General features: G+C 32.9%; 1 protein-coding gene across 3 annotated transcripts in view; it reads right to left on the reverse strand.

Moving 5' to 3' along the window:
• The window catches only part of Sos1 (SOS Ras/Rac guanine nucleotide exchange factor 1), a 111,568-nt gene that overhangs the window by 5,362 nt on the left and 82,904 nt on the right, over positions 1 to 23,302 (reverse strand). For all 3 annotated transcript variants that reach the window (XM_076832526.2, XM_076832525.2, XM_076832523.2), the window contains 9 exons: positions 22,837 to 23,059; positions 21,624 to 21,743; positions 17,489 to 17,651; positions 17,016 to 17,133; positions 9,642 to 9,814; positions 9,324 to 9,440; positions 7,593 to 7,857; positions 2,118 to 2,162; positions 319 to 437 (listed from right to left, as the gene is read on the reverse strand). In XM_076832526.2, the coding sequence (XP_076688641.1) occupies positions 319 to 437; positions 2,118 to 2,162; positions 7,593 to 7,857; positions 9,324 to 9,440; positions 9,642 to 9,814; positions 17,016 to 17,133; positions 17,489 to 17,651; positions 21,624 to 21,743; positions 22,837 to 23,059 (1,343 nt within the window). The remainder of the gene's footprint in view (positions 1 to 318; positions 438 to 2,117; positions 2,163 to 7,592; positions 7,858 to 9,323; positions 9,441 to 9,641; positions 9,815 to 17,015; positions 17,134 to 17,488; positions 17,652 to 21,623; positions 21,744 to 22,836; positions 23,060 to 23,302) is intronic.

Below are 23,302 nucleotides of genomic sequence, written 5' to 3' on the forward strand. Positions count from 1 at the left end.
TTCCCCCGTGTATGTGTATTTTTAAAGAACTGCTTCAGATTAAATTACTCTTTCTTTATAAACTAAAACTTGTTTTTTTTTCCTTGATAATACTCATAGTTTTAGGTTTATAAGGGTTTTACAAACATACCAAATACCTATCTTTAGAAGAAAAGAAATAAACATTTCATATGCTGAATCCATAGTTAATCTTTGGCTAGTAAGCCCAAACACTCTGAAATGTTAACCTATCTGAGTGAGAAATAAACTAGACATAACCAATGGACTATAATGTAATTAACGATTCCAATGTCTGGATAACAAGATTTTCTACTTTACCTTAGATGGCGAAGATTCTGCTGGGGCAGATTCTGGTCGTCTTCGTGGAGGAACAGGAGGGGGGATGGGCACTTCATCAGTGCCCTTGGTTAAACTTATAGATGATACTGAAGCAGATCCTGTAGGATGTTACATTTTAAAGAAAATTTATGGGAACTTTATTTCACTTGTTCTTGGAATAGGCTTAGCTGGAAACTGCTTATATTTATTAAAATAAATGTGTAGAAGTATCAAAAGCAGCTTCATAAACCAATACCTAGTAGTATTACATTTACTAATAAAGCAGACTGCTATAACAAAAGCATGCAGAAATTTCTTAGCAGTACTTTTAGAAAAAAAACCTGGTTATTTTGCTTCTTGAACAAAATAACATTCCCACTATTAATTTATTATTGGAATATTTAATAGGGTCTGATTCTCAGATTTCTGTTGGAATGGTAATTTGAAAACCTTTGAAATGGTAATTTTGTCAACTGTATGATGAGCTCATTTTTTTTTTTTTTTTACCTTTTTAGTATACAAATTTCCTCCCCTTACTGGGTAGTCCTCAGAAAAAGAGTTTCTGATCTTAACCATTTTCCCCAAATGTCTCTCCCCAGCAGTTCTTTTACAGGTTGCATAGGAAAAAAATCTGGGGAGGATCCCTCTCATTTTGCTTGGGTATAGGCTCTCCTTAGTGTGTGAACAAAATCAGGCTCATCATATATAATCCAAAAAATTTTAACTGTGATGGAACTACTCAGGATAACTAGGGCAGATCTGATAATACAAACAGGACTTACATGAAATCTAATGAACCCAATTTAAGAATAAGTTGGTGAACTGGCACAAAAGAGGTAAGTAAAGCTTCTAATTGGAACCTATCTTATAGACATATATGGTGACAGGGCATAGTGTCATCATAAGTAATTACCCTTTGAAAGACAACACTTAGACGAATTGTTAGCTAATTTATAAACACTATTAAAAAAGATATGAATAAATACTTAAAGAGACAATCATTCAAAACTATACTTGGCAGGTTCTTTTTATTCCTTCAAGTACTAAAGCTTTTATTTTTTCAATTATAGAACTTAAAGATTACTTTATGTACCGGTATTATTCACATGATCAACATTTTGATCACCTACTTTATAAGAGGTAATTTAGATTATAATTAATGTTTTATTGTATACATTTTGAAATTATATGAAAGGGCAAAAATATTAACCTGTTAGCTTAAACTAATTACAATATTGGAATTCAGTGAACTGTTAATTTGCTTTAAAATTAAACCAAATAGCTACAATGGAAATTTATTTTATCTGTGAATATTTAGGCCTTATAATTTAAATAGTTACAATATAAGATAGTTCTTCTAAAATCAAAAGCAGTTATTTGCCTACAGGGTATACTGTCACAAGGCTAAGTGTATTTTATAATCGAGACACTACATGTAGCTGCCAGCATTCCCATATGCGCATGCATGCTCTTGCTTTTTTTTTTTTTTCCAAAGCTGAGCATTAAAATATATTTAGAATTCTATAGTTGGAAAAGAAGAATTGTTAAATATGGAAGCCACTTATTTAATATATTCTTCTAAAAGAAAATAGTGGTTTTACAAAAAGCATGAAAAGTATATAAACTTAAGTAAATCATTTATGATCAAAGGATAGCACAAGTGAAGGCCTCACTTCCAAGACAGTGCAAGCAGGTACCAGTGCTGCCAGACCCAAGGAGAGTGTTAGCAGGAAGATGAGACTTGTTTTGATTTTTAAAGCCAAAGCGAGAATTACGAGTCTTAAGCCAAATATACTAACTTGGGCCATGGGGCAGTGTAACTTGGATAAAGACGGTATCGCTGCCTGTGAAAGGAAACAAGAAAAGGTAGATTTTTTTTCTTCCATTGATATATTCAGCTCATCTGTAAAAATTTATTCATGATGAAAATGTTATTCTTGTCATACTAATTTCAAAGAATGCTGTAACAGTTTTAGTAAAAGCTCATTCATATTTACTTTTGAAAGGAAAAATAGGCAAATTGAATTAATATACTGAGAATTTTGAATATTCCTTTTAGACTTACTACTTGATGTCATAATAATTAAATAAGAAACATTAATGAGAGAACTAAACTACCAAGACTTTTTAAAATGTATAAACCCAATTCAAGTGAAGAATTTAGCTGGACTTAGAAAATATGTCCTTTACTAAAGATTAGTTTGTAAATTCAAATTTGTGAAACAAGTAATAAGTAACAAACTTATTTATGTAAATTAAAAAAGAAAAGGGAGCTTCTTACTTATTATAGGCCTCTAAAAACTGTTCTTGGGGCATATATTCTCCTTACAGAATCTCTACAGCTTTGGATATTAAAACAAGCTTGAGAAGAGTCTTTTTTGTTCTGTTTTGTTGTTGTTGCTCTGTTTTCATAAACACTTTTTTAAAAGTTCAATAAACCTTTGGTGCTTGGATACATTTTATATAGGAAACTCCCTGATAAATTTAGAATGTCTAATTTCAACAATTATTTTAACAAGAATTGAAAAGCAAAAGTCAGAGCTCAAAAATCATTAAAGTAGGAAAATTGAGACAGAAAGCTTAGATGACTTGTAATGGTTCTTCACCAGAATAGTTTTTGTTATAATGCTTTATATTACCAACACATGGACTAGATAATATCCAAGACCCTTAAACAATTCTTGTAGAACTAGACTGAAATGGTTTTTTTAAAACTCAGATTTTCCTTTCTCTTGTTTTTTATTTTTGCATAATATGCAATGACTCAAGTAGTTCCCCACTGTTTATTCAAGCTTATTTGTTCAGAAGGAGGCCAATTTTACATTCCAGGTTCAGCTAACTGGATGACTCCTGGTTGCTTACATCGAAATTGTGGTTTTATTTCCCAGGAAGTCCCAGATTTAAATACTCTGTCTCATTATTTCTTTTCCATATGTACTTATATTTATTTGGGACTAAGAATAGCAACCCAGCTTATTTTAATAAGTTCTCTTTCAAAAGATTAATTCATTTTTGGACCAGGGATGTAACTCAGTGTAGAGCACTTGCCTAGCATGTGCAAGGCCCCTGGGCCCAATGCCCAGCACTGCATAAATAAATAAATAAACAAACAAACAAATAAATAAATAAATAATAGATAGATAGATAAATAAATAAATATTTTTGCTCTGAAATTATAAGAAACAGTTGTTTTATCAATGACTCTCTTCATAATTATGCACCTATGACAAAATAGGGACTGAGGGGATATCCAGTTCCAGTGTTTGCCTACTTATAATTCTTTTCCTGAAAAAGAATAATATACTTCCTGGAGATAAGCTTCAAGAACGTGGTAGTACACCTAGTACAATATAGGTATATTAAAAAAAAATACAAAGCTCATGACTGCTACAAACTGTAGTGTTTTTGAAACAATAATTATATATATGCACACAACATGTATATAGATGTAAACTTGTCTTTGATCATATTTATATATAGCACAGGCATAGTTTCACATTTTTGGTAAATTTGGAGCACTTATCTGATTTCTAACTTTAACTGCTTGGTTTCACTGCCTGGAAAATGCTATTAAAGAGAGAGAAGAAGGGAGGGGAGGGGAGGGGGAATAGCAGAGGATAGGAAAGGCAGCAGAATACAACAGACACTAGTATGGCAATAAGTAAATCAGTGGATGTGTAACCGATGTGATTCTGCAATCTGTATACGGGGTAAAAATGGGAGTTCATAACCCACTTGAATCAAAGTATGTAATATGATATATCAAGAACTATGTAATGTTTTGAACAACCAACAATAAAAATTAAAAAAATAAAATAAAATAAAACTCAAGCAAAAAGGGCTATAAAAAAATGCTATTAAAAATTCTTTTCAAATTTTACATGCTATAATCAAGAAATATATGCTAGACATTCTTACTGGCCGTATACTGAACAAATTTGTTGATGATGACTTAGAAATTAAATCTAATTAATTTTTAAAAAGTAGTATTATTAAATTTTTTAAATACAAATTAATTTTTTTTAAGTACTCAATTTTGGCCGCACATTAGAATCCAACGGGAAGTTTTAAAAAAAAAAACTGATGCCCAGTTGCCCAAAATGCCAGTCTAGCATGGGTTGAGTCTAGGTATTTTTTTAAGCTCCCCAAGGGACTGTATTGTATAGTCAGGTTGAAACCACTGTTGAAGATACTCCCCAATTTATAAAGGAATCATTCCTTGAAAAAGAAACAAGCCTTTAAGGAAAAAGCATGGTATAAATGATGGCTAACTTCTTAAATTCATCAAAGCCTGGTAATTGCAAATGTGTTTGAGGTTAAAAACTCATCACCTACAACCATCTTTGTGAAGAAGAGTCTTGCATTTCAGCTTGGAATGTTTTCAATAGCTCTTTTTCTTGTCGAAGCTTCCCCTACTAAGGGATGGTAATAAAGTTCATCTCCAGCACACAGACCAGGTCAGACCTCTGGATCCCTTTCAGTACCAGGCAGTCTTTAAACAGGAAGATACCAAGGGTATTTTACCATTCTCCCCTTTGCAGCAGAAACAAAGCAGTATGTGAGTGGTTTTTCTTCTTTTCCCAGCCACTGTCAGAATCACCTCAAAGGTGGACTTGGTCAGGGCAAGGTGTGGCGTAGGGCTCCAGGTGTCAAGAATAGCTGTGGCAGCACAAAATAGGTTACCAGTTCCCTTCCCTGTCTGCCTTTACCACAAAGCTTTCAATGACCATTTTTGCCCATTCTGAAGTCATTTTTCAGTATGACTGTAAGCTTTCCTAGAGAAGACGTGTAAGTGCTTAGCAAGGAGTAAGATATGCAAAACACTGCAGAAAGAATTAAGTATAGCTTAAAAGTAGATTATTTGGAGAAAAATCTTTAAGAGGAAAAAAAAGTAGTAGTATTATAACATAACAAATTCTAGTCAAACTTTGCCTTTCTGACTTTTGAAAACTTTAGCAATGGGACTTTCTGCTACTTTGTATTGAGTGGAATGTGTTCAGATGACATAAGACTGCAGGCAAGCAGCTCTTTCCTTCGAGGCCAAGGGAAAAAAGAAGGAAGATGCTGTCTAGTGGCAACACAGTGGGTAGCAAGTTGAGACTCTGATGATCCCACAGCAGTAGATCTCTTAGCAGAAGTTGAGTCAAAACCAGGTGAGTACCTTTATTCCACATAGGCTACTGATAAGTTTTAACTAAGGGATAAACGAAGCACATGACCAGTTTCATATTATGTTGGATTATTTGATATCAAAATCACTTATTTTCAATTTTTACTAAGAGCAAAGGGAGTAGTAAGAGGGGTTTTCTTTATCATAGAGAAATTGAGAAAACCCTCAAAGCTCAGGTTACAAAGTCTAATTCCTGGAACAATGTTTTCTCTACTTGTTTAGCTGTTTAAGTCAACATTGTTCCACTGCCACATACAACAAAGCATTGATCCAGAGTACTGCATTCTGGAATGACTTCTTCTCTGACTAATGATTTAATGCTAGCAGAGCAATTTAATGTGCCTATCTCCCCCCCCCCCCCAACCTCTTCCATTTTTAGTGACTTAAACTAAGAGAAACTAAGAGAAGTAGAATTTGCAGTTGATAGCTTTCTTATGGCTTCAATAATTCATTAGTTTGGGGATCCTTACAATATGGACTTAGAGCTGTTTGCTTTAGGAAAAAAAATATTCTGCAAATAGCTGATGAGTCCAACAAACAATGATTTTTGATCAAGTATATTGAAAGTGCTGGTTTCATTTTATTACTTAATTCAGGGATATGTTGAGTTGATGAGAATAAATGGGATTTTTTTTTAAACCTAGGGTCTATTAGAACTTATAAAATATATATACCTGATATTCCTATGTATATAACATGACCCCATGATCCTCAGTTGTCCAATAAAGTCAAGACACAGTATTCTCAAGACAAATACACTTTAGGTGGTACAAAGACAAGACAGACTGCTGGGTAGTTACAAATGCAAGTACACCACAGGAAAAAAAACAAATAGCATTCTGGATCAAATCTCAAAAATAACATACCTCCAAAGAATTACTTAAAGTTGATTTTTTAGTTAGATTCTCTGAGCTGAAGAAACCATAAAAAAATCTAGTTTTGCCCTTAAAGGTGCAGAGAAAGTATTTTATCTAAAATCAGAAAGCTTACTAGCAGACTAGAGTGACAAATCAGGGTCAGTACTTCTTGATTTCTGCCTCCATAATAATGTCATGCTGCCCCCAGTATTAGATCTTGTTATGTTAAAAACTAGTGTGGAGTCTGATTAGCACATCAAGACAGCCAATGAGAAGAGCTTGTGGAAGTAGTCAAGAGTGGGTTGGAAGTGACTGGATTCAAGTTTTAATTTAATAATGAACAAATAAAAAAAGATGATGTGTTCTTTAAATGAGAAAATTAGTGGCAATCTAGATTTAAAAGATAGCCTCATCTAAGGGCTAGAACTGAGCTGTACAGTTTTGTAGCCACAAGTGATTAATGAACATCTGATTGTGGCTTGTCCAAACAGAGATGTGTTCTAAGTGTAAATATTACTGAATTTTAAAGATTAGGGGGTGGGGTGGGGAGGAATGTAAAATGTCTTAGTAATAAATTTTTATATTTATTTCATATTGGAATGACAATATTTTTGATACACTGGGTCAAATTTATGGTTAAAATTAGTTTCACTTATTACACATGCTCTCATGTTTCTGTTGCACAAGGCTGGTCTACAAATAAGAGGGATAAGCAACAGTATGCAGCTGTTGAGGTTTGTATAGCTGTGCCAAAAAGCACAGGTAGCATACCAGCAGGCACTGCATGCCATCAGGGAACCATCAATAGGCTAAGGAAAGGAAAGGGTAGGTAGGACTTTAAATTTGATACACTGCAAAATTCGAAGCTACTGCAGAATCTGGAGAGGGAATGGTATACTTTGAATAATACTCAACTATAATAATTTTGTAGGTACTAACATTCCTTACAGATTTTTGAAGTGAATTTTGTTTCCTCTTGATAAAAGAGATGCATTTGGAATCCTCAAATAAAGTAAAGTATAATAAATTTAAAGAGGACTATTTCAGCAGGGTTTAAAAAAAATTTAAGTTGCTGGAGTTTGGAATTTGTTTATTTTTATACTAATTATCTTGAAACAGTATTTGACTTGTGTACAAGTTCACACACACAAACACATACACATACACACAAAATCACAGATTCTTTTTTACAACTAGCATCATAATACTAACAACTGCTTTAAAACACTTATAATTTTAGCACCTACTTGAATGAAAAGGGCTCGAATGTTCAGAATCAAACACGCTGCAAACATCTGTGGTACTAGAAGCACCAGAAGCAGGAGGAGGTGTTAGTGGTGTTCTTGGAGAATTTGGTGCAGATGCTGTACTTTCTGTTTCACTTTCAGGGATCCTACTATAACTGATTTTTCTTGGCTCCTGCTGTAGAGGTGTGGGATGCCTCATGGTACCTGGTCTTGGGTTTGATGGACGAACACCAGGAGATTTTAGGGGGTAGCTGTATTTTTTTGGCTGTAGACATATGAAAAGAAATAATACTTAAAACAGTGTGGTAGAAAGGAAAATTTTTGTACCTGGTAAAATTCAATGAAATAGCTTTGAAAGCCATAAATCACCATTACGGAAATTACATAATGATTCAAATCAAAGAATCCAAGTTAAAGCATTATTCCATTTTGCTGAAACTTTGGTTAACTAAATTGTTAGGAAATGAGTTTCTTTAACTGAGTTAGTCCTATAAATACCAGAATATTTGTTACAAATTTTTCAAAAATATATTGTATATTTTCATGGTTATTTTGAGGTGGGGAAAGTACTGGGGATTGAACCCAGGGGTGCTTACCACTGAGCTACATCTATCTCCACTCCCCCCATTGAATTTTTTTTTTTTTTTTTTTTAATTTCGAGACAAGGTCTTGCTGAGTTACTTAGGCTGGCCTCAAACTTACAATCCTCCTGTCTTAACCTCCCGAGTTGCTGGGATTACAGGTACGCACCACCACACCCAGCTTTTCCTATTTCCTGGTTTTAAAAACAGACTGTTTTGAACAAATTGAATCTTGTTGAAAAAGTGAGGATCACCATCATGAACTATAGTACCTTACTACATGCTATAATACCGTGATGACATTAAAACAATTTGGGCTATTTATAAATGCATAAAGTTGCTTGAGTTTTTATCTGTGTATATGTCAATTTTAAGGCATTTTGCTTGCAGAGTGATCATTTCTTAGTGATATCACTGTGCCTCAGTGAAGCAGTCTAGATATATATTTCCAATTTGCTGTTTTTAATTCATTTTATTAAAAACTATTTTAGGGCTTGACAAATTTGCCTATGGGCAACTGCATATGCTTTAGTTCATAAACACTATGAGATTTATCTTGATCACTTATGTTTATTTCCTGATTCTTGACTTTCTTATTATTGGGAGAACATATTCAGATCAGTGAGGTGATGATAATGTACATTAACTTGGCTAGTCACTGATAGTAATACAAAACAGTGGAACTACTGGAAGGTGTCTTTAGCTAAACCTGAAATTTCTATGTGCTAATGACTCATGGTTAAAAGTTCTAATTATTCCTTATTTTAAAGTCCCAAGTAAATATCTTTCTTATAAGTGAATTAGTATAAATTCATTAAATTTCTGGCATTTAAAATAAATAACATTGTTTTTGGTTAAATCCAAGAATAAGGAAAAAAACTTACATATTATGCTCAATTTCATCATTTATCATATCAGAATGTATTCAAATTAATATTAACATCCATTTATTTGGAACCAAGGGGAATATTCCTGGGTGTATTTAGTAAGGATTTCATTACTTTTCACTATCACATGTTCATTTCACCTCTGAATAATTTTATGGTAAACTAATCTACATAACATATGGTAGTGATGACATCACTAGATGTAGATGACAATTGCAAAAAGTATATAGATATAAAAGAAATGTAGATAGATGAATGCTTACAAATCTTGGAAGAGGCTTAGGGTTCCGTGGTTCTATCTCTAGGGATTTGTTGAAGAGATAATCAGTAAATTCTTTCTCCATGCTATTTCCCATTGGATTCAAGTTTTCAAAGAATCTCTAAAATGAATGCAAAAAGAATTAATATTCAATATATTAAGTTTGAAATTCATGAATATAATTTAGGACTATAACTTAAGAAAATTTGAATTTTTTTTTAGCTTTTATTTCCCTATTTCTCCTCTACAAAATAAACTTGGCTATTTTATCAGGCATTTTATAAATTTAATAAGAATTATATATCCTCATAATTCAACTTACTTTGATATCTGATTCTACTCGTAAACAATAAGGCTGATTTTGGTACTGCTGGATCTCTCCTGTTATTTCTGCTACTTTCCTTCTTTTGCTAAAGTTTATAAGTTCTTTTCCATGTCTTTTTAGGACCTCAGGGTTGCCTTCTTCTGTTTTCAAGATATTAGTGAGATAAATTCCTAGAAGATATAATGAAATTGTTTCAAGGATAAAGAAGGAAAAAAGCAAGTTGTTTCTTTTTTCCCACATTAATTGTGGGCATATACACTGTACTCAGTCATCATAACTAAAGAATCAAGGCTCAGATTTCCATGCTAAGAAAAATAACAAGTTCAGGAAGTATCAAGAGAGTTTTGTAAGTATCAAATTCTTCTATGAAAGACTTAAATTTTATAATGTCCTCGGAAATGGGGAGACCAAGTTCAAGTTTAATAAAAATCAATAGATTTTTCAGGAAGAATAACTAATTTTTCACACTCCTCAAATCATTGTTATTTGATTAAATCACAGTTTGGCTAAAGGAACTTTAAGAATAACTATGTCATTAATGGCACATATTTTTGGCAAAATGCTAAACTCAGAGGATCACATTTTCTGCTTACTCAATTCTTGAGGTCCCATAAGAGCTTGTTAGGATTTGCAATTCAGAGGTAATCCTGTTTGGGTAGGCTTACTTCATGGAAATGTGGAAGGATCTGCAAGCCTATCAAACATAGGACTGATATAACTTATGTATATTCTGGTCTTCAGTATTTCCAGATTTAGTGTCAATCTGGTAGTTGAGCTCCTGTTTCCCCATCACTGCAGGTTGTGCACTGGGTGGGGAGGAGAATGAACAAAATAACAGGCACTTTAGCTGTTTTATCCAGTCCTCTGGCACCAGGAGCACTTTAGTTCCTTTCCTGTCTAGTACAAAGGTTCTGGAGCCAGCTCTTCTGCTTTCTACTTGTGTGATATTATGCAAACTGCTTAGTCTCTTTGTAACTCAGTTATCTCATCTGTAAAATGAAGGTAAGAAGGCTACTGTGGGAAATAAATCAAGAGAATTTTTATATGGTTTAGAATAGGGCCTGATAAAAGCATTAATTAGCTTCAGTTGTGACTGTTGATGCCATTATTGTATCTTGCCCTATTTTCGTATGTTTCTGCCCTCTCCTCCCAAAGTACTGACTGCTGCTTTGGGCAGAAGACAAGGGTCTGGATATCTGAATTCATTCACTCAAATAAAATGCATCGAGTTTTGGCTGTATGTCAAGTACTGCATTAGGTATTACAGATACAAAGATGGAAAAAAAAAAAAAAAAAAAAAAACAGTCCCTGATCCCAAGAGAGTCCAGAGCTTTGAATGTGGACCACTAAGATGCAATTTGGTAAGTATATTAATATTAATGCATAAGATGCTACAAGAGAATTAAGGAGGCGCATGCCTTATCCTGCCTTGAGTTAGTGGAATTAGAAAAAGCATTAGAGATGAGGTGATGCTTAGAATAAGTCTCAAAAGCTGAAGAGAAGTTTAATAAGTAGAATAAGATAGAGGGCATTCTAAAACAAACTAGTAATGTGTACAATGATTTGCGATGAAGCTTGGAAGACATACTTAAGAGACAGCGTGTTGTACGGTATGGCTAGAACACAGGGATTTGGTGTGTGGAGTGTAAGAAGACTGGCAGGATATGAGGGCAGTGGCTGTAAATGCATCTGTGGTAGAGGCACAATTTAAATATTAGAATTTTTGGCCACATCCTTGAAAAGATTAAATGATGCAAATCAATTCAGAATAAGTCAGCAATAATAATGATTGACATAGATGTCTTTTTGTGTGTGTGTGTGTGTGTGTGTGTGTGTGTGTCTGTGGCGCTGAGCTACAGCCCCCACCCTTTTTATTTGAGACAGAGTCTCACTAAGTTGTCCAGGGTGGTCCTGAATTTGCAATCAGTCTTTCTGGTAGCTGGGATTACAGGCATGTGCCTCCATACCCAGCTTTATTTAGTTTTAAAAAGCATTTAGTTTACCAGGCATAGTAGCACACACCTGTAATCCTCTCAGCTCGAGAGGCTCAGATAAGGGGATCCTGAGTTCAAAGCCAACCTCGGCAACTTAGTGAGGCCCTAAGCAACTCAGTGAGACTCTGTCTTTAAATAAAATATAAAAAAAGGGCTGGGGATGTAGTTTAATGGTTAAGCGCTCCCTGGGTTCAATCCCTGGTATCAAAAAAGAAGCAGTTATTGAATAAATTAGGGTTTTTTTTTTTGTCTTTTTGAGTACCTAGTTCATTCTTCATGATACATTCATTTATAAGACAAAGTTACTGTGTGTTCTAGTAAGAAAAGGCTCTTTAACTTTCAGCCAGTTATAGTCTTTATATAAACTAAATGATCCATTTAGCTCAATGCTCATTCTGACAAAACATGCATATGCAATGGCAGCCAAAATTAACTTTTCATTTTAGTCACAAACTATGGCCCACCCATGAAGAGTTTGTGCATAGTAGAATCTGGACTTTCATTTAAAAAGCTTCACTTAGGAGATAAATAGGGAACTATTAGCATCTTTACATTCTAGCTAACATGAGCTGCACTGAAAGCCAAGGAAGAGAAGTTTGCAAGCTATCAACAGTGTTTGTGAGACGATGAGGGCTGCCGTAGGGTCTAAGAAGATATAATAGAGGGGATAAATATTTCATAAGTAGCCCCTGCCCCCTGCACTTATTAACTGGTTTTGGTAAGGGGTGGAGCAGCAGGAAAAAATTGTCTGAGCTTTGTACTTGGTTGACTGAATGGGTGATACAATGACTACCACTGGGAATGCAGGAGGGCAAAATAAGTGTATGGAATGTCACAGGTGTTAAAAGTATACTTGAATGAAGTTGTGAATATGCTTACAAGTAGCACTTGGGGAAGACTTCAAGATAAAATTTGGAAATTATTTTATGCCTAATTGGTGACTCATTAAAAGATGTTAATGATCATCAGTGTGTAAAAAAATCATATATATAAACTTATACATAATTTTTGAATTAAAAATATAAAACCTGTATGTATGTATAATACAGACCTGAATATTACATATAAGGAAGCTTAATTTTTTCTTCTTTTAAAAATATATATAGAGAGAGGGTCTAGTTTAGTCCTGTGTTTCAACAGATCATTTTGCATACCCTACTCTGAAGACTGCTCTAGCATTGTTCTTCGAGAGGGAAAGAAGAGTTTTGACATAAATAATGAAGAGGGCTGAGGTTTTTGCTTTTTTGCTAATGCCTTTCCCAGCCTTCCCAGGAAAAAGTGGCTGCTCAGACTTCCCACAGCACTTTGTCTACACTTCAATTTCTATATTTCTACAATACAATGTTATACTTACAACACAATACTATAAATTTATTTTTTCTGCTCTTTAAAGGGAATAGAAACTCTGGGGGCTATGTCTTATTGGTCCATTCTCAGCACTTAGCCCTGAGCCTCACACATACAGGCATTCAACAAATGTTCCTGAGTGAATGAAAGAAGCATATTATTTCAGAACAGAAGACAGAGCATTTGGAGACTTAGACTAGTATGTGATAGACATACAGTTGATTGTAAAATAGCAAGAAAGCAACAGTGGAGATGAAACACATTTATTAAAAAAAAACAAAACAAAACAGGAGGACACAGGATCAAAGCTGGGTAAAAATAAAGAGCAAAGCCAAATGTTACAGGCTTGGATATTGGTACACAGATAAGAAACTTGATTAAGGTATGGCCTTTTTCCTCAGAGGAAATGTTTGCTCATGTATTTAGATAGACTAGAAATTGAGAAATAGACCAGAAGTCTGCCAGAGCTTTTTAAGGAAAAATTGCCCTGTGATTTTTCTGTAAATAGTGGCAGTTCCAGCATAAGAGTAAGAATTTTGGTAAGATGATAGAGGTGGTGGGAGTGTTACTACTACCCCTATTTTCCCCCTAGAAGGGGAAAAACTGTATCCAGAATTACATATTAAAACCTGGAAGAAGTTTCTATAAATTTTTATATAGAAAATGGAATTCAGAAACAGCGTTAACATCTGGCTCTACCTACCAGATCAAAACCATAAAAGCCTGCCTGGATAGTTTCTGAGACTGATAACCTTCAGTATGAAAATAGCAAACATCTTCTTAGAGCAGCAGGACTGACTGGGGATGCTTTCAGATAAACTAGCTAACAGAGCAAAGTCTCAATAACCAGGAAAATGAGCAGAAAGCGTAAAAATTTGGCAAGTGGGTCAATATTTTTATCCAGAATTGAGGGTGGCAGAACGTCCTTGAAAAAACAGTAGAATCACTGTTTTTTTTTTGTTTTTGTTTTTGTTTTTAAGTGATATAAAATAATAAGTTGTTGGGGAAAAAAAGCAAATCCAAGTAAAAAAAGTAAGTAAAAATAGAAATGGAAAATACACATTGCAAATAGAAACAAAAACAATTTGTTGCAAATATAAGTGAATGCTCGTATTTTTACTTTTTTCCTCTTGATTCTGGGTATCAAATCCAGGTCCTCACACATGCTAGGCAAACACTACTACTGAGCTATACCCCCAACCTGCTAGTAGTTTTAAAATAATGTAACAATCCTGTAACAAGAAAGATCTTTTCTTAAAATAACAAAAAGCATCCAATTAAGCAAAATTAGATCTTTTCTTGATGAAACTAAGTTTAAAACAGCTGTTTTTTTCAAAAACATTTTTTAACCTTTGGGAAATTAATGACCAATTCTATAATGCATAACAGAGAAAGAAGATTAAAGGAAAAGATACTGGATCATTAGTTGTTGACATATTAAATATTTAGAAAAGTATTCTTTCCAAATTGATTGTTTCAATTAAATTTGGGGGCATTTGCTCTGCCCTGCCCCACCCCACAAAATTTATAAAAAGTTAATTTGGAAATGTAGAAAGACAAAATTGGCAAAGAAAATACTGATGTAACATTAAAGAACCAACTTGATCATATATAAGAACACTATAAAGCAGGGTTTCTCTGCCTTGGCATCACCTTTTGGAGCAGATACTTTTTTATTATGGGAGATTATCCTGTGTGCTGTTGGATATTAGCAACATTCTTGTCCTTTCTTTACTCACTAGATTCCTGCAGCACCTTCCCAATTAGAACAATATAAAATGTCTCTAGATGTTGCTAAATATTTCCTTAGAATCAATAATTATAAAATGATAATCATTACAATTATGGCACTAGTATAAGAAATCAGTGCAACAACAACAACAAAAGAAACCTAAATGGATTAAGACAAAAAAGAAAAAAGAGAAATCAGTGCAAGACAGTATGTATTAAAGAAGGCCATATATAAATAGGAAAAAATAAGAATTATTCAGTATACCAGGGTGAACAAATAACAATTTGGTAGAGAAATAAATTTAAGTACTTAATATGACATCTAAAAGAGACTTCAATTTCATAAAAGGATTAACAATAATTTAAAAAGCTAAATGATAAAAAAGCTAGGTGAAAATATGATTGAATATTAAATTACTAGATTAGAGGAACTTTCTAAGGTTTCTATCCTTAGGGTGGGAAATCATAATGAGAAAGATGGATGTATTATTTTGAAACTAATATATGTCAGCTAATACAAACTAAAAGGCAGACTGGTAAGAATATTTTCAGCAGATATGAAAAAGGACACAGACAAGAAGGAACACAAATATTAAGCAAATGTATGAAAAAATGTCCATAGTAAACAAGAATGGAAAGTATCACAACAATTAGGTAGTAGTTTTTAATCTGTGAAAATAACTTTAAAAAAAAGAAGTACTTAAAGTTGGGGAATTATGGAATGATATTTGCTTTGTTTTGCACTTCTGATATAGCATTAAGTAAATGAGCATAAGCCTCTTAGAAAGCAGCTTGGCAATACATATCAAGAATTAAAAACTGATGCCTCTTAATGCATGTGAATTTTCTTTTGGTTACCTATCTCAAGAGGATATTTTCACATACAGGAATAAATGAAAATATAACATTATTTAGGAAAGAGAAAAGCTGAAAACAATGTGTCTGATCATGAGGTAGTGGTTAAATTAATTGTTATATTAACTTAATAGATTATGTGACCATTATAAATGATTATTATGAAGAATATTTAATAAAATATAATATACCTAGGATATAAGAAGTAAACCATTATATATATGTGTGTATGAGTGTGTGTATATATATATAGATATACACGTTATGTATCTATACACACACACACACACACACACACGTCATATAATTACAATTATATACAATGTGCAAAGCAAAAAGTTAAGCCAATATAAAAGTGGTTGGTTCTAAAGCCTAAGCAACAAAATATGAGAAATATGATACATTAATTAAATAAAATATCAGGACATAAAACTGTTTATGTGTGGTGTAACTTAAAACTATACAGAAAAAATTACAGATGAAGAAAAGACTAGAAGAAAATTTTCCACATATTAAATAGACTAAATATAAGAGGTGTGATAGAGATCATAGTTTCTCTAAGGATTCAGAAGAAGGGTCACAGAGTACACACACAGGCAGAGAAAAGACGTCAATATCAATATCTTCAATTGAAGATGTGAAATACAGGGAATTCATGAAGACAGAGAGACCTACAGAAAGGAAGTTGATTACAAAAGGATATACAGTCTTAAAAGGAAGAAAAAGGCATATCTTTCCTTTGGTTCAAAAGTGGGGAAAAGAGTCAGTGAAGAAAATAAAATTTTAGTGTGCTGAAGGTATGGGTTCAGAGGCACATGCACTATGATTTTTAGTCATGTGAAACTACTTTAAAAAAAATCAGTTATAAATATGGATGAATTTGGTCATGCCTTTTCTGTAGCATAGTTTATTAAATTCAATGGAAAAGGTTTCTATGAATATAAAAAATAAGTAAATATTATATAATATTGAGTGTCCAAGATGAACACAAAAAGAAAGTATTAAGTATTCCTTATATATATAAAATGTTTGGGATCAGAAATGTTTGATTTTGGATTTGGAATATTTGCATATAATAAGATATCTTGGGTATAGGACCTAGGTAAAAACATAAAATCATTTATATTTCATATATTCCTTTATAACATAGCCTGAAAGTAATATATACAATATTTCTAAAGTCACATTTTGATTGTGACCCCTTGTATGAGGTCACATTTGGAATTTTCCCCTTGTGTTATCTCAGAAGATACTGGGCTTCATCTTTAAAAGTCCTAATGAAAAAAAAATCTCAAGGGATTCAGTGCTGAATATTTGTTAAGTAAATATTTTCTGCTGGCATAGTATACATGTCTATAAGACATTTAATGAAATAAGTATTATACACACACACACACACACACACACACACACACACAATAAAAACTCAGGAAGAAATACTTACCAAAGAAAGGCACACATGGTGGATTAATAGACCTGAGTTTTGCCAAATATTTCTTATAGTGATCTTCACTCAATTCATGAGCTTCTTCTAAAATTTTCTTTTGGCGACTTGGTATTTGCTATAAGGAAAAAAAAAAAAAAAACGAGAAAGCTTAAGTTTATAAATAGAATTACTGGCCTTGCCAAAAAAGATGTCAGGATAACAATAAAGCCCAAACACAACAATATTGATTTTACAACTATCTCTACAGATGCTAGTACAAACTTAGAGGGGAAAGGGTTTCTTGGCTATTTCTCACACAATTTTGTGTGCATTTAAAAATTAAGAGAATTTTTTTACCCCTTCTAAGCTGGGACTTGCAAATATATTTTAATGAGAATGCCTCATTTTGAAAGAGTAACCAATTCATTACAAAATTTATAGATAATCCCCAGGCAACAAAAGTTCATTTAAAAACACATGTATAAACCTACCTCAAATGTGTGGTCTAGTCTGTAAACAGGTGATGAGTTCATAGCACTGACAACCTCAAGGACACCATTGAAGTTATTCAGTTCTTGAAAGACTTGGAGAATCTCAATTATTCGACTCACCACAGCTACTCTTTCTTCTAAATTTTCAGTTTCTACAATACATCTATGAGTCAAAATCAACAACAAAAAAATTAAGAATTAAATATTTAGAGTTTTTCCAAAAATGATATGCTTTAAAAAAGTTTAGTGAATACAAAAATCTAGAGTGTGGTGGTGAGTGGCTATTGTATGACTTCAGAGAAAACAGGTTTAAAGTGAAAGGCAGAAGGAGACTGGAAGATAAGGCAGTCCTTCTAGCCAGTCTCACTGAGCTTTTCTGTTCTTTAGACTGCTACTGTCAGCCAAACATTTTTCTAGTGTGCATCCTCTATCAGCATTCAAATGAACTGACGAATATAGTATCTTGTTAAATGTATACAAATCTTAGTAATTTAGGTGTGTCCTAGGGTAATGTAAAATTCAAGAATTCTGTTGCCTCATAAATCTTTAATTGTAAGATATTAGTGATTATTGCTTAATTTCTTTCTTACTAAAAATAAAATAAAAGTTACTTAGAAAGAAAATAGTGAAAGAAAAACTATGAAAACAAAAGTATTTTACATTAGTTAGGTGTGGTGGTGCATTCCTATAATCCCAGCAGATCAGGAGGCTGAAACAGGAGGATCACAGATTCGAAGCCAGTCCCAACCTATTAGCGAGGCTATAAGCAACCTAGTGAGACCCTGTCTCAAAATTAAAAATAAAAAGGGCTGGGATATGGCTCAGTGGTTATGCACCCGTAGGTTCGATCTCTGGTACCACCCCTGAAAAGTATTTTACATTAAAATACTGAGAATCCTTAGTAAGTTATCTATATGCTTATTATATAATAATATGTATTCAATATTAATATATATCTAGTAAATTTACTATATTTTATATATACACACCCCTCCCAGCATATAGTAAAAAGAAGTGTGCCATGTTCAATAAAAGAAAATTACTTAGCATTTAACTCTGTTTAGTGCTTGAGAGAATTTCTAACTTATTAATCAAAGGTAAAGAAAAAACATTTTTAAGTTTAGATTTCAATAATATAATATTAATAGTTTCTAATCAAAAAGAAATTGATTATATAAATGGGAAAACTAAATATAAATCAGTATTAAACATTTTTTAAAATATCAAGTTGCAGATTACATTATTCTCTATTTAAATGGTTGTACATGAAATTATCAAAATAAACTTGGCTTATCATCAAATTAAAAATAACATGTTTAAAAACATTTAAAGCTTTAGCTAGATTTCTGAAAATATATTCTGGCTAACTAGTGGGCTGGACAATTACAATTGTACACAGGTACAATTTATTTATATCTTTTTAAATATAGCTTTCATTTTACCATTTCAACCAAGATCACCTGTGGAGCTTTTGATTCCAATTCTAATGCATACCCCTGGCTAAGGACCACTGTGGAAAATGAATAAGAACCTCTCAACATTGAAAGGGCAGGAAATGGCCTTCCTCAAAATAACCTATTTAAAAATAGGACAGAAATGAAAGTGGTCTCTACTCTTATTAATTACAACCCCCCTTTCAGATATGACATTTTAATTATGATGGGAAAGGGGTTCTGCTTACTGAAGTGTAGTATTTAAATTGACAAGAAGTTAAGCAACATTTAGAGAGCGAATTCCAAAGTTTTACGTTTTTAGAAACAAGTTATGTTTAATACAATAAGTAGATGGCAGTTCTAATTTTCAGATGAATTGCAATGCTTATTTCTTTACAGAAATTGTTTTGTAAGTCTTTATCCATTCTTTCCCTTATGTTATTGGCTACTTGTTCTGATATTCCCAATATAATTTGTGGAAATATCATAATGTCTTTACAAAGATTACTATTTACAAAATAGTAATATTGTCTTCACTCAGAATAAATACAGTCAATATACAAAACTCTAATCTCTGCCTCCCAATTATAAAATTGCAATGAATTCTGGACTTACAGAATGATAATGCAAGGAGCTTCACTGAACTAATTCAATGAAACTTACTAAACCAAAACACCTCCTGCCCCATTCAAAAAACCAAAATGGGACCAACAAAATACCTCACAGCAGTCTCTGGAAATGGCTCTAACAGTAAATGGCAAATGAAGAAATATTTATTCAGAAAAATCTACAAAAGTTAGGTAAGAGAAAGGAGGGTCTGTGGTATTTATTTTAACAAAGACTGCTCCCTCCCTCCTTCCTTCTAGAATATCCACTCTAAATTGCTCCAGCCAAGAGTACGAGGCTCAAGCTAGGGACCTTTGCTCCTGGAAGGAACAGGACTTCAACATTTTCATGCTGCCTCCAGCTGCCTACTACTGAGGTTAAGTCCAGGTTAAGTGCAGTTAAGTAGGGATTACATGCTTTTGCCCAGCTCTGACTTATGGAGGGAACACTGAGAAAAGAGCCATTAGTCTGGTTCCTAAAACAGTGGCTCCATATCAAAATAGGGAAGTAAAAGGACCTAAGGTAGCATCCTGCTCCTCAATCCTCCTCCACCTGTGACTTAGCTCTAAGCTGCCAGAGTAAAAAGGTCACTCAGAAGCTTGTCATCTGTTCCACAGACCAGTTTCAAACAGATAGTTCATTTGCAAACAAAATGTGGAAAGTTTAAACCCAAATGTGGTCTCAATAGTAGAAGCTGTGATGAAAGGCAATGGGAAGGAGATTCACAATATATAAAATATAATGAAGGAACAGCCTCCACTGTAGGCCAGCTAGTATGCAAGAGAGAACCAGGAAATAAGAACTAAGAGGAGCCCTCCTCAGGTTAGCAGAAATATGGAACAGGGACCTCAGAAACTATCCTTCCAAGAAGCCACAATCTGACTGGATTCTAGTCACTGAATAAGCAAACAAGCAAGCAGCAGCAGTTCCAAGCTCTGAAAGGGAGGGGACAGTACTCAGAGTTGCTACAATCTATTATCTAAAAAATTCAAGTAAACAAAAAAATAAAATAAAAAATTACAAAGCATACAATAGGAAAATATGACCCGTACACTAGAATGAAAGTAGGGAATAGAAGTTGCCTGTGAGATGGACCAGATGTTAGATTTAGAAAGATTTCAAAATAGCTATTCTTGAGTATGTTTGCAGAACTAAAGGACAACATTATAAAGTAGTAAAGGAAGGTATGATTAGAATGTGCATCAAGACAGAATATTGGAGGTAGAAATTATATATATATATATATATATATATATATAAAAAGAAATTCTGGAATTGGAAAGTACAGTACAAAATTGGAAGGGCTCAGTAGAAGATTTGGACAGAAGGAAAAATCAATTAACATGAAGATAGAGCTATTGTTAAAAAATGAAGACGAACTATTTTCTCAGATAAACAAAAACTGAGAATTTATTGATAGCTGATCCACTGCACAAGAAACACTAAAGGAAGTTGTTCTCAGGCTCAAAACAAGTAATCCCAGATGGTAATTCAAGTCCATATAAAGAGCCCCAGTAAAGATAACTGTGTAATTATAAGAGATACTATACATGCATATTTTTATTCATTTTTTTGTCTTACCTGACTTAAAAAGGAACTATATAAAATAATGTATATGAATATATTGTGTTTATAACACAGAAATATATGTGTAATGTATTGCACATATATGTGTAAAATAAAACAGCACAAAGAAGGTAGGTAAGAGTAAAGTTGTAGTAGGTTAAGAGGATAAAGGCAAATGGTGAAGTAATAATTGTATCAATGTATTGTTGGATTTACATAATTAATTAGATGTTATATGCATTATAATACCACGAAAAGGGGAGAAAAGGAATAAAGCTATATAGGAATAAGCTACTATAAATCTAAAGCCAATGATAAGATGTATACAGTAAATCATAAGACAACACTAAAAGAAACTAAAAAAATTAAAATCATTCCTAAAATTAAAATGCTACATTAGAAAAATATTCACTTAATGCAAAATAAAGGAAGAAGGAAAGAACAGACATGCAACATATACAAATAAAATGGCACTAAAATTCCTAACACAGCCAACTGCAATACAACATAAGAATGTCAAGAATACTTACTTCTCAAACCACAGAGTGAGATTAGTGGTATGTCGGATCATTTTCAGAAGATTGGGAGAATTAATTTCTTTGTCTTCTTTTGTCCACACACTTCCAACTAATTCTGATGGCTGTACAGCTCTAAAATCATCACAAAAATGCTACATGATACTTTTCCCTCTAACATAGACAGTGTTTTATTAAGTAAACAAAATAAATAAAAACTAAACTCTTGCTATATAAACTTTTCTCTGTCACAAACAAAAAGGTTTATAAAAACAAGGTCTAACAAAAAGTTATAATTATACATTTTTCTCTATAGATATCTGTATTATTGTTTCAGACAAGGTTGATATTTTTGCATAATCTTTTCCAGCAATTATAAACATTGTTTAATAAATAATGATATATAATAATTAGTGCAAAGAGGGTACAGTAGTCACTAAAATCTATAAATCTTTTCTTTCTTTCATTCTTTATAAAGGAACGGAGAGAGAAACCTACCACAAAAAAAGTCCTTGAAAATAGATTCTAACATTATCATTTGGGAAATATGATGATCTTTGGCAGGAGATAAGTTTATCTCCTTTTTTAATTTAGTTATTAAAAAGCAAATAATCTGGATTCAATCCTTGGTACAACAACAACAATTACTTTATATTCTAAATAGAATTTAAAACCATTAACATTTTTTGAGATTGTAGTTATGTCAATGTTGAACAAGAAACTGAAGAAAGCTATAACTGGCCATGACTTTAAGTTTACCAGAGGAGAAGCTATAATTATTGAGCTTTCACTTGACGTTAGACAATGTGCTAATAAGCACCGTACATATATTGACCATATATTAAAAACCTTAAAACAGCCTCAGAAGTAGTACTATCGTTAGCCTCATTTCACTCTGGAGGAAACTAAGAAGCAGAAGGATAAAGGTTACCTAAGGAGGTTAAAGTTGCCTAAGAATACCAAGTATTCAATTGAAAGTCAGGATTTGAACCTAGCTTCACTACATAGGGTGACTGCAGAAAGACAGATGGTATAAATTCAAATAGAGCAGGGGAGACACCAAGAGAGTAAAAGGATCAGAACTGCCTGCCAAGTCTTATCACTACTAAACATTTCATGTACTACCTCATTTACATTTTATGACAATGCTATAAGATAGGAATTAGTATTGCATTTTAATAATTAACTCTTTTGAAATGATTTTTCAGCTGAATGTCAAATTACATACCGGTATAAATCTGATTCAAGTAAAGTGAGTTGTCGAGCAATTTCTATTGGGTGTAAGGTGAGCAGGTCAAAAGTCTCTATGTGCCCGGGTCTGCTTATATGCCACTCAACTGTGGGAGGTGAACTCTGAAATGTAATATTGTGACCTGGACCATTGTCTCTTGCAATTTTTTTCCTTTGGATTATTTTAGTGATGGATTCAACCCATTTTTTCATTGCTTTACCTGAAATACATTATATTTTAAAATAACATTTACATACTCCTTATTTGATATTTTATCTTTTAAAAAGGTATAAAATCTCACAAATGATACCTGAATACATCTTTGCTATTAAAAGTTCAAATGATAAAAATAAAAACTACAAGTTCCCTCCTCTCAGTCCCCCATTCCAATCTCATTCTTCTCCACATGAATAAACTATTCATAGATTGATATGTATTATTCTAGATCCTTTCTAAATAAAAT

Source organism: Callospermophilus lateralis, chromosome 14 (genome assembly GCF_048772815.1).
Source record: "Callospermophilus lateralis isolate mCalLat2 chromosome 14, mCalLat2.hap1, whole genome shotgun sequence".
Lineage (NCBI taxonomy): Eukaryota > Metazoa > Chordata > Mammalia > Rodentia > Sciuridae > Callospermophilus > Callospermophilus lateralis.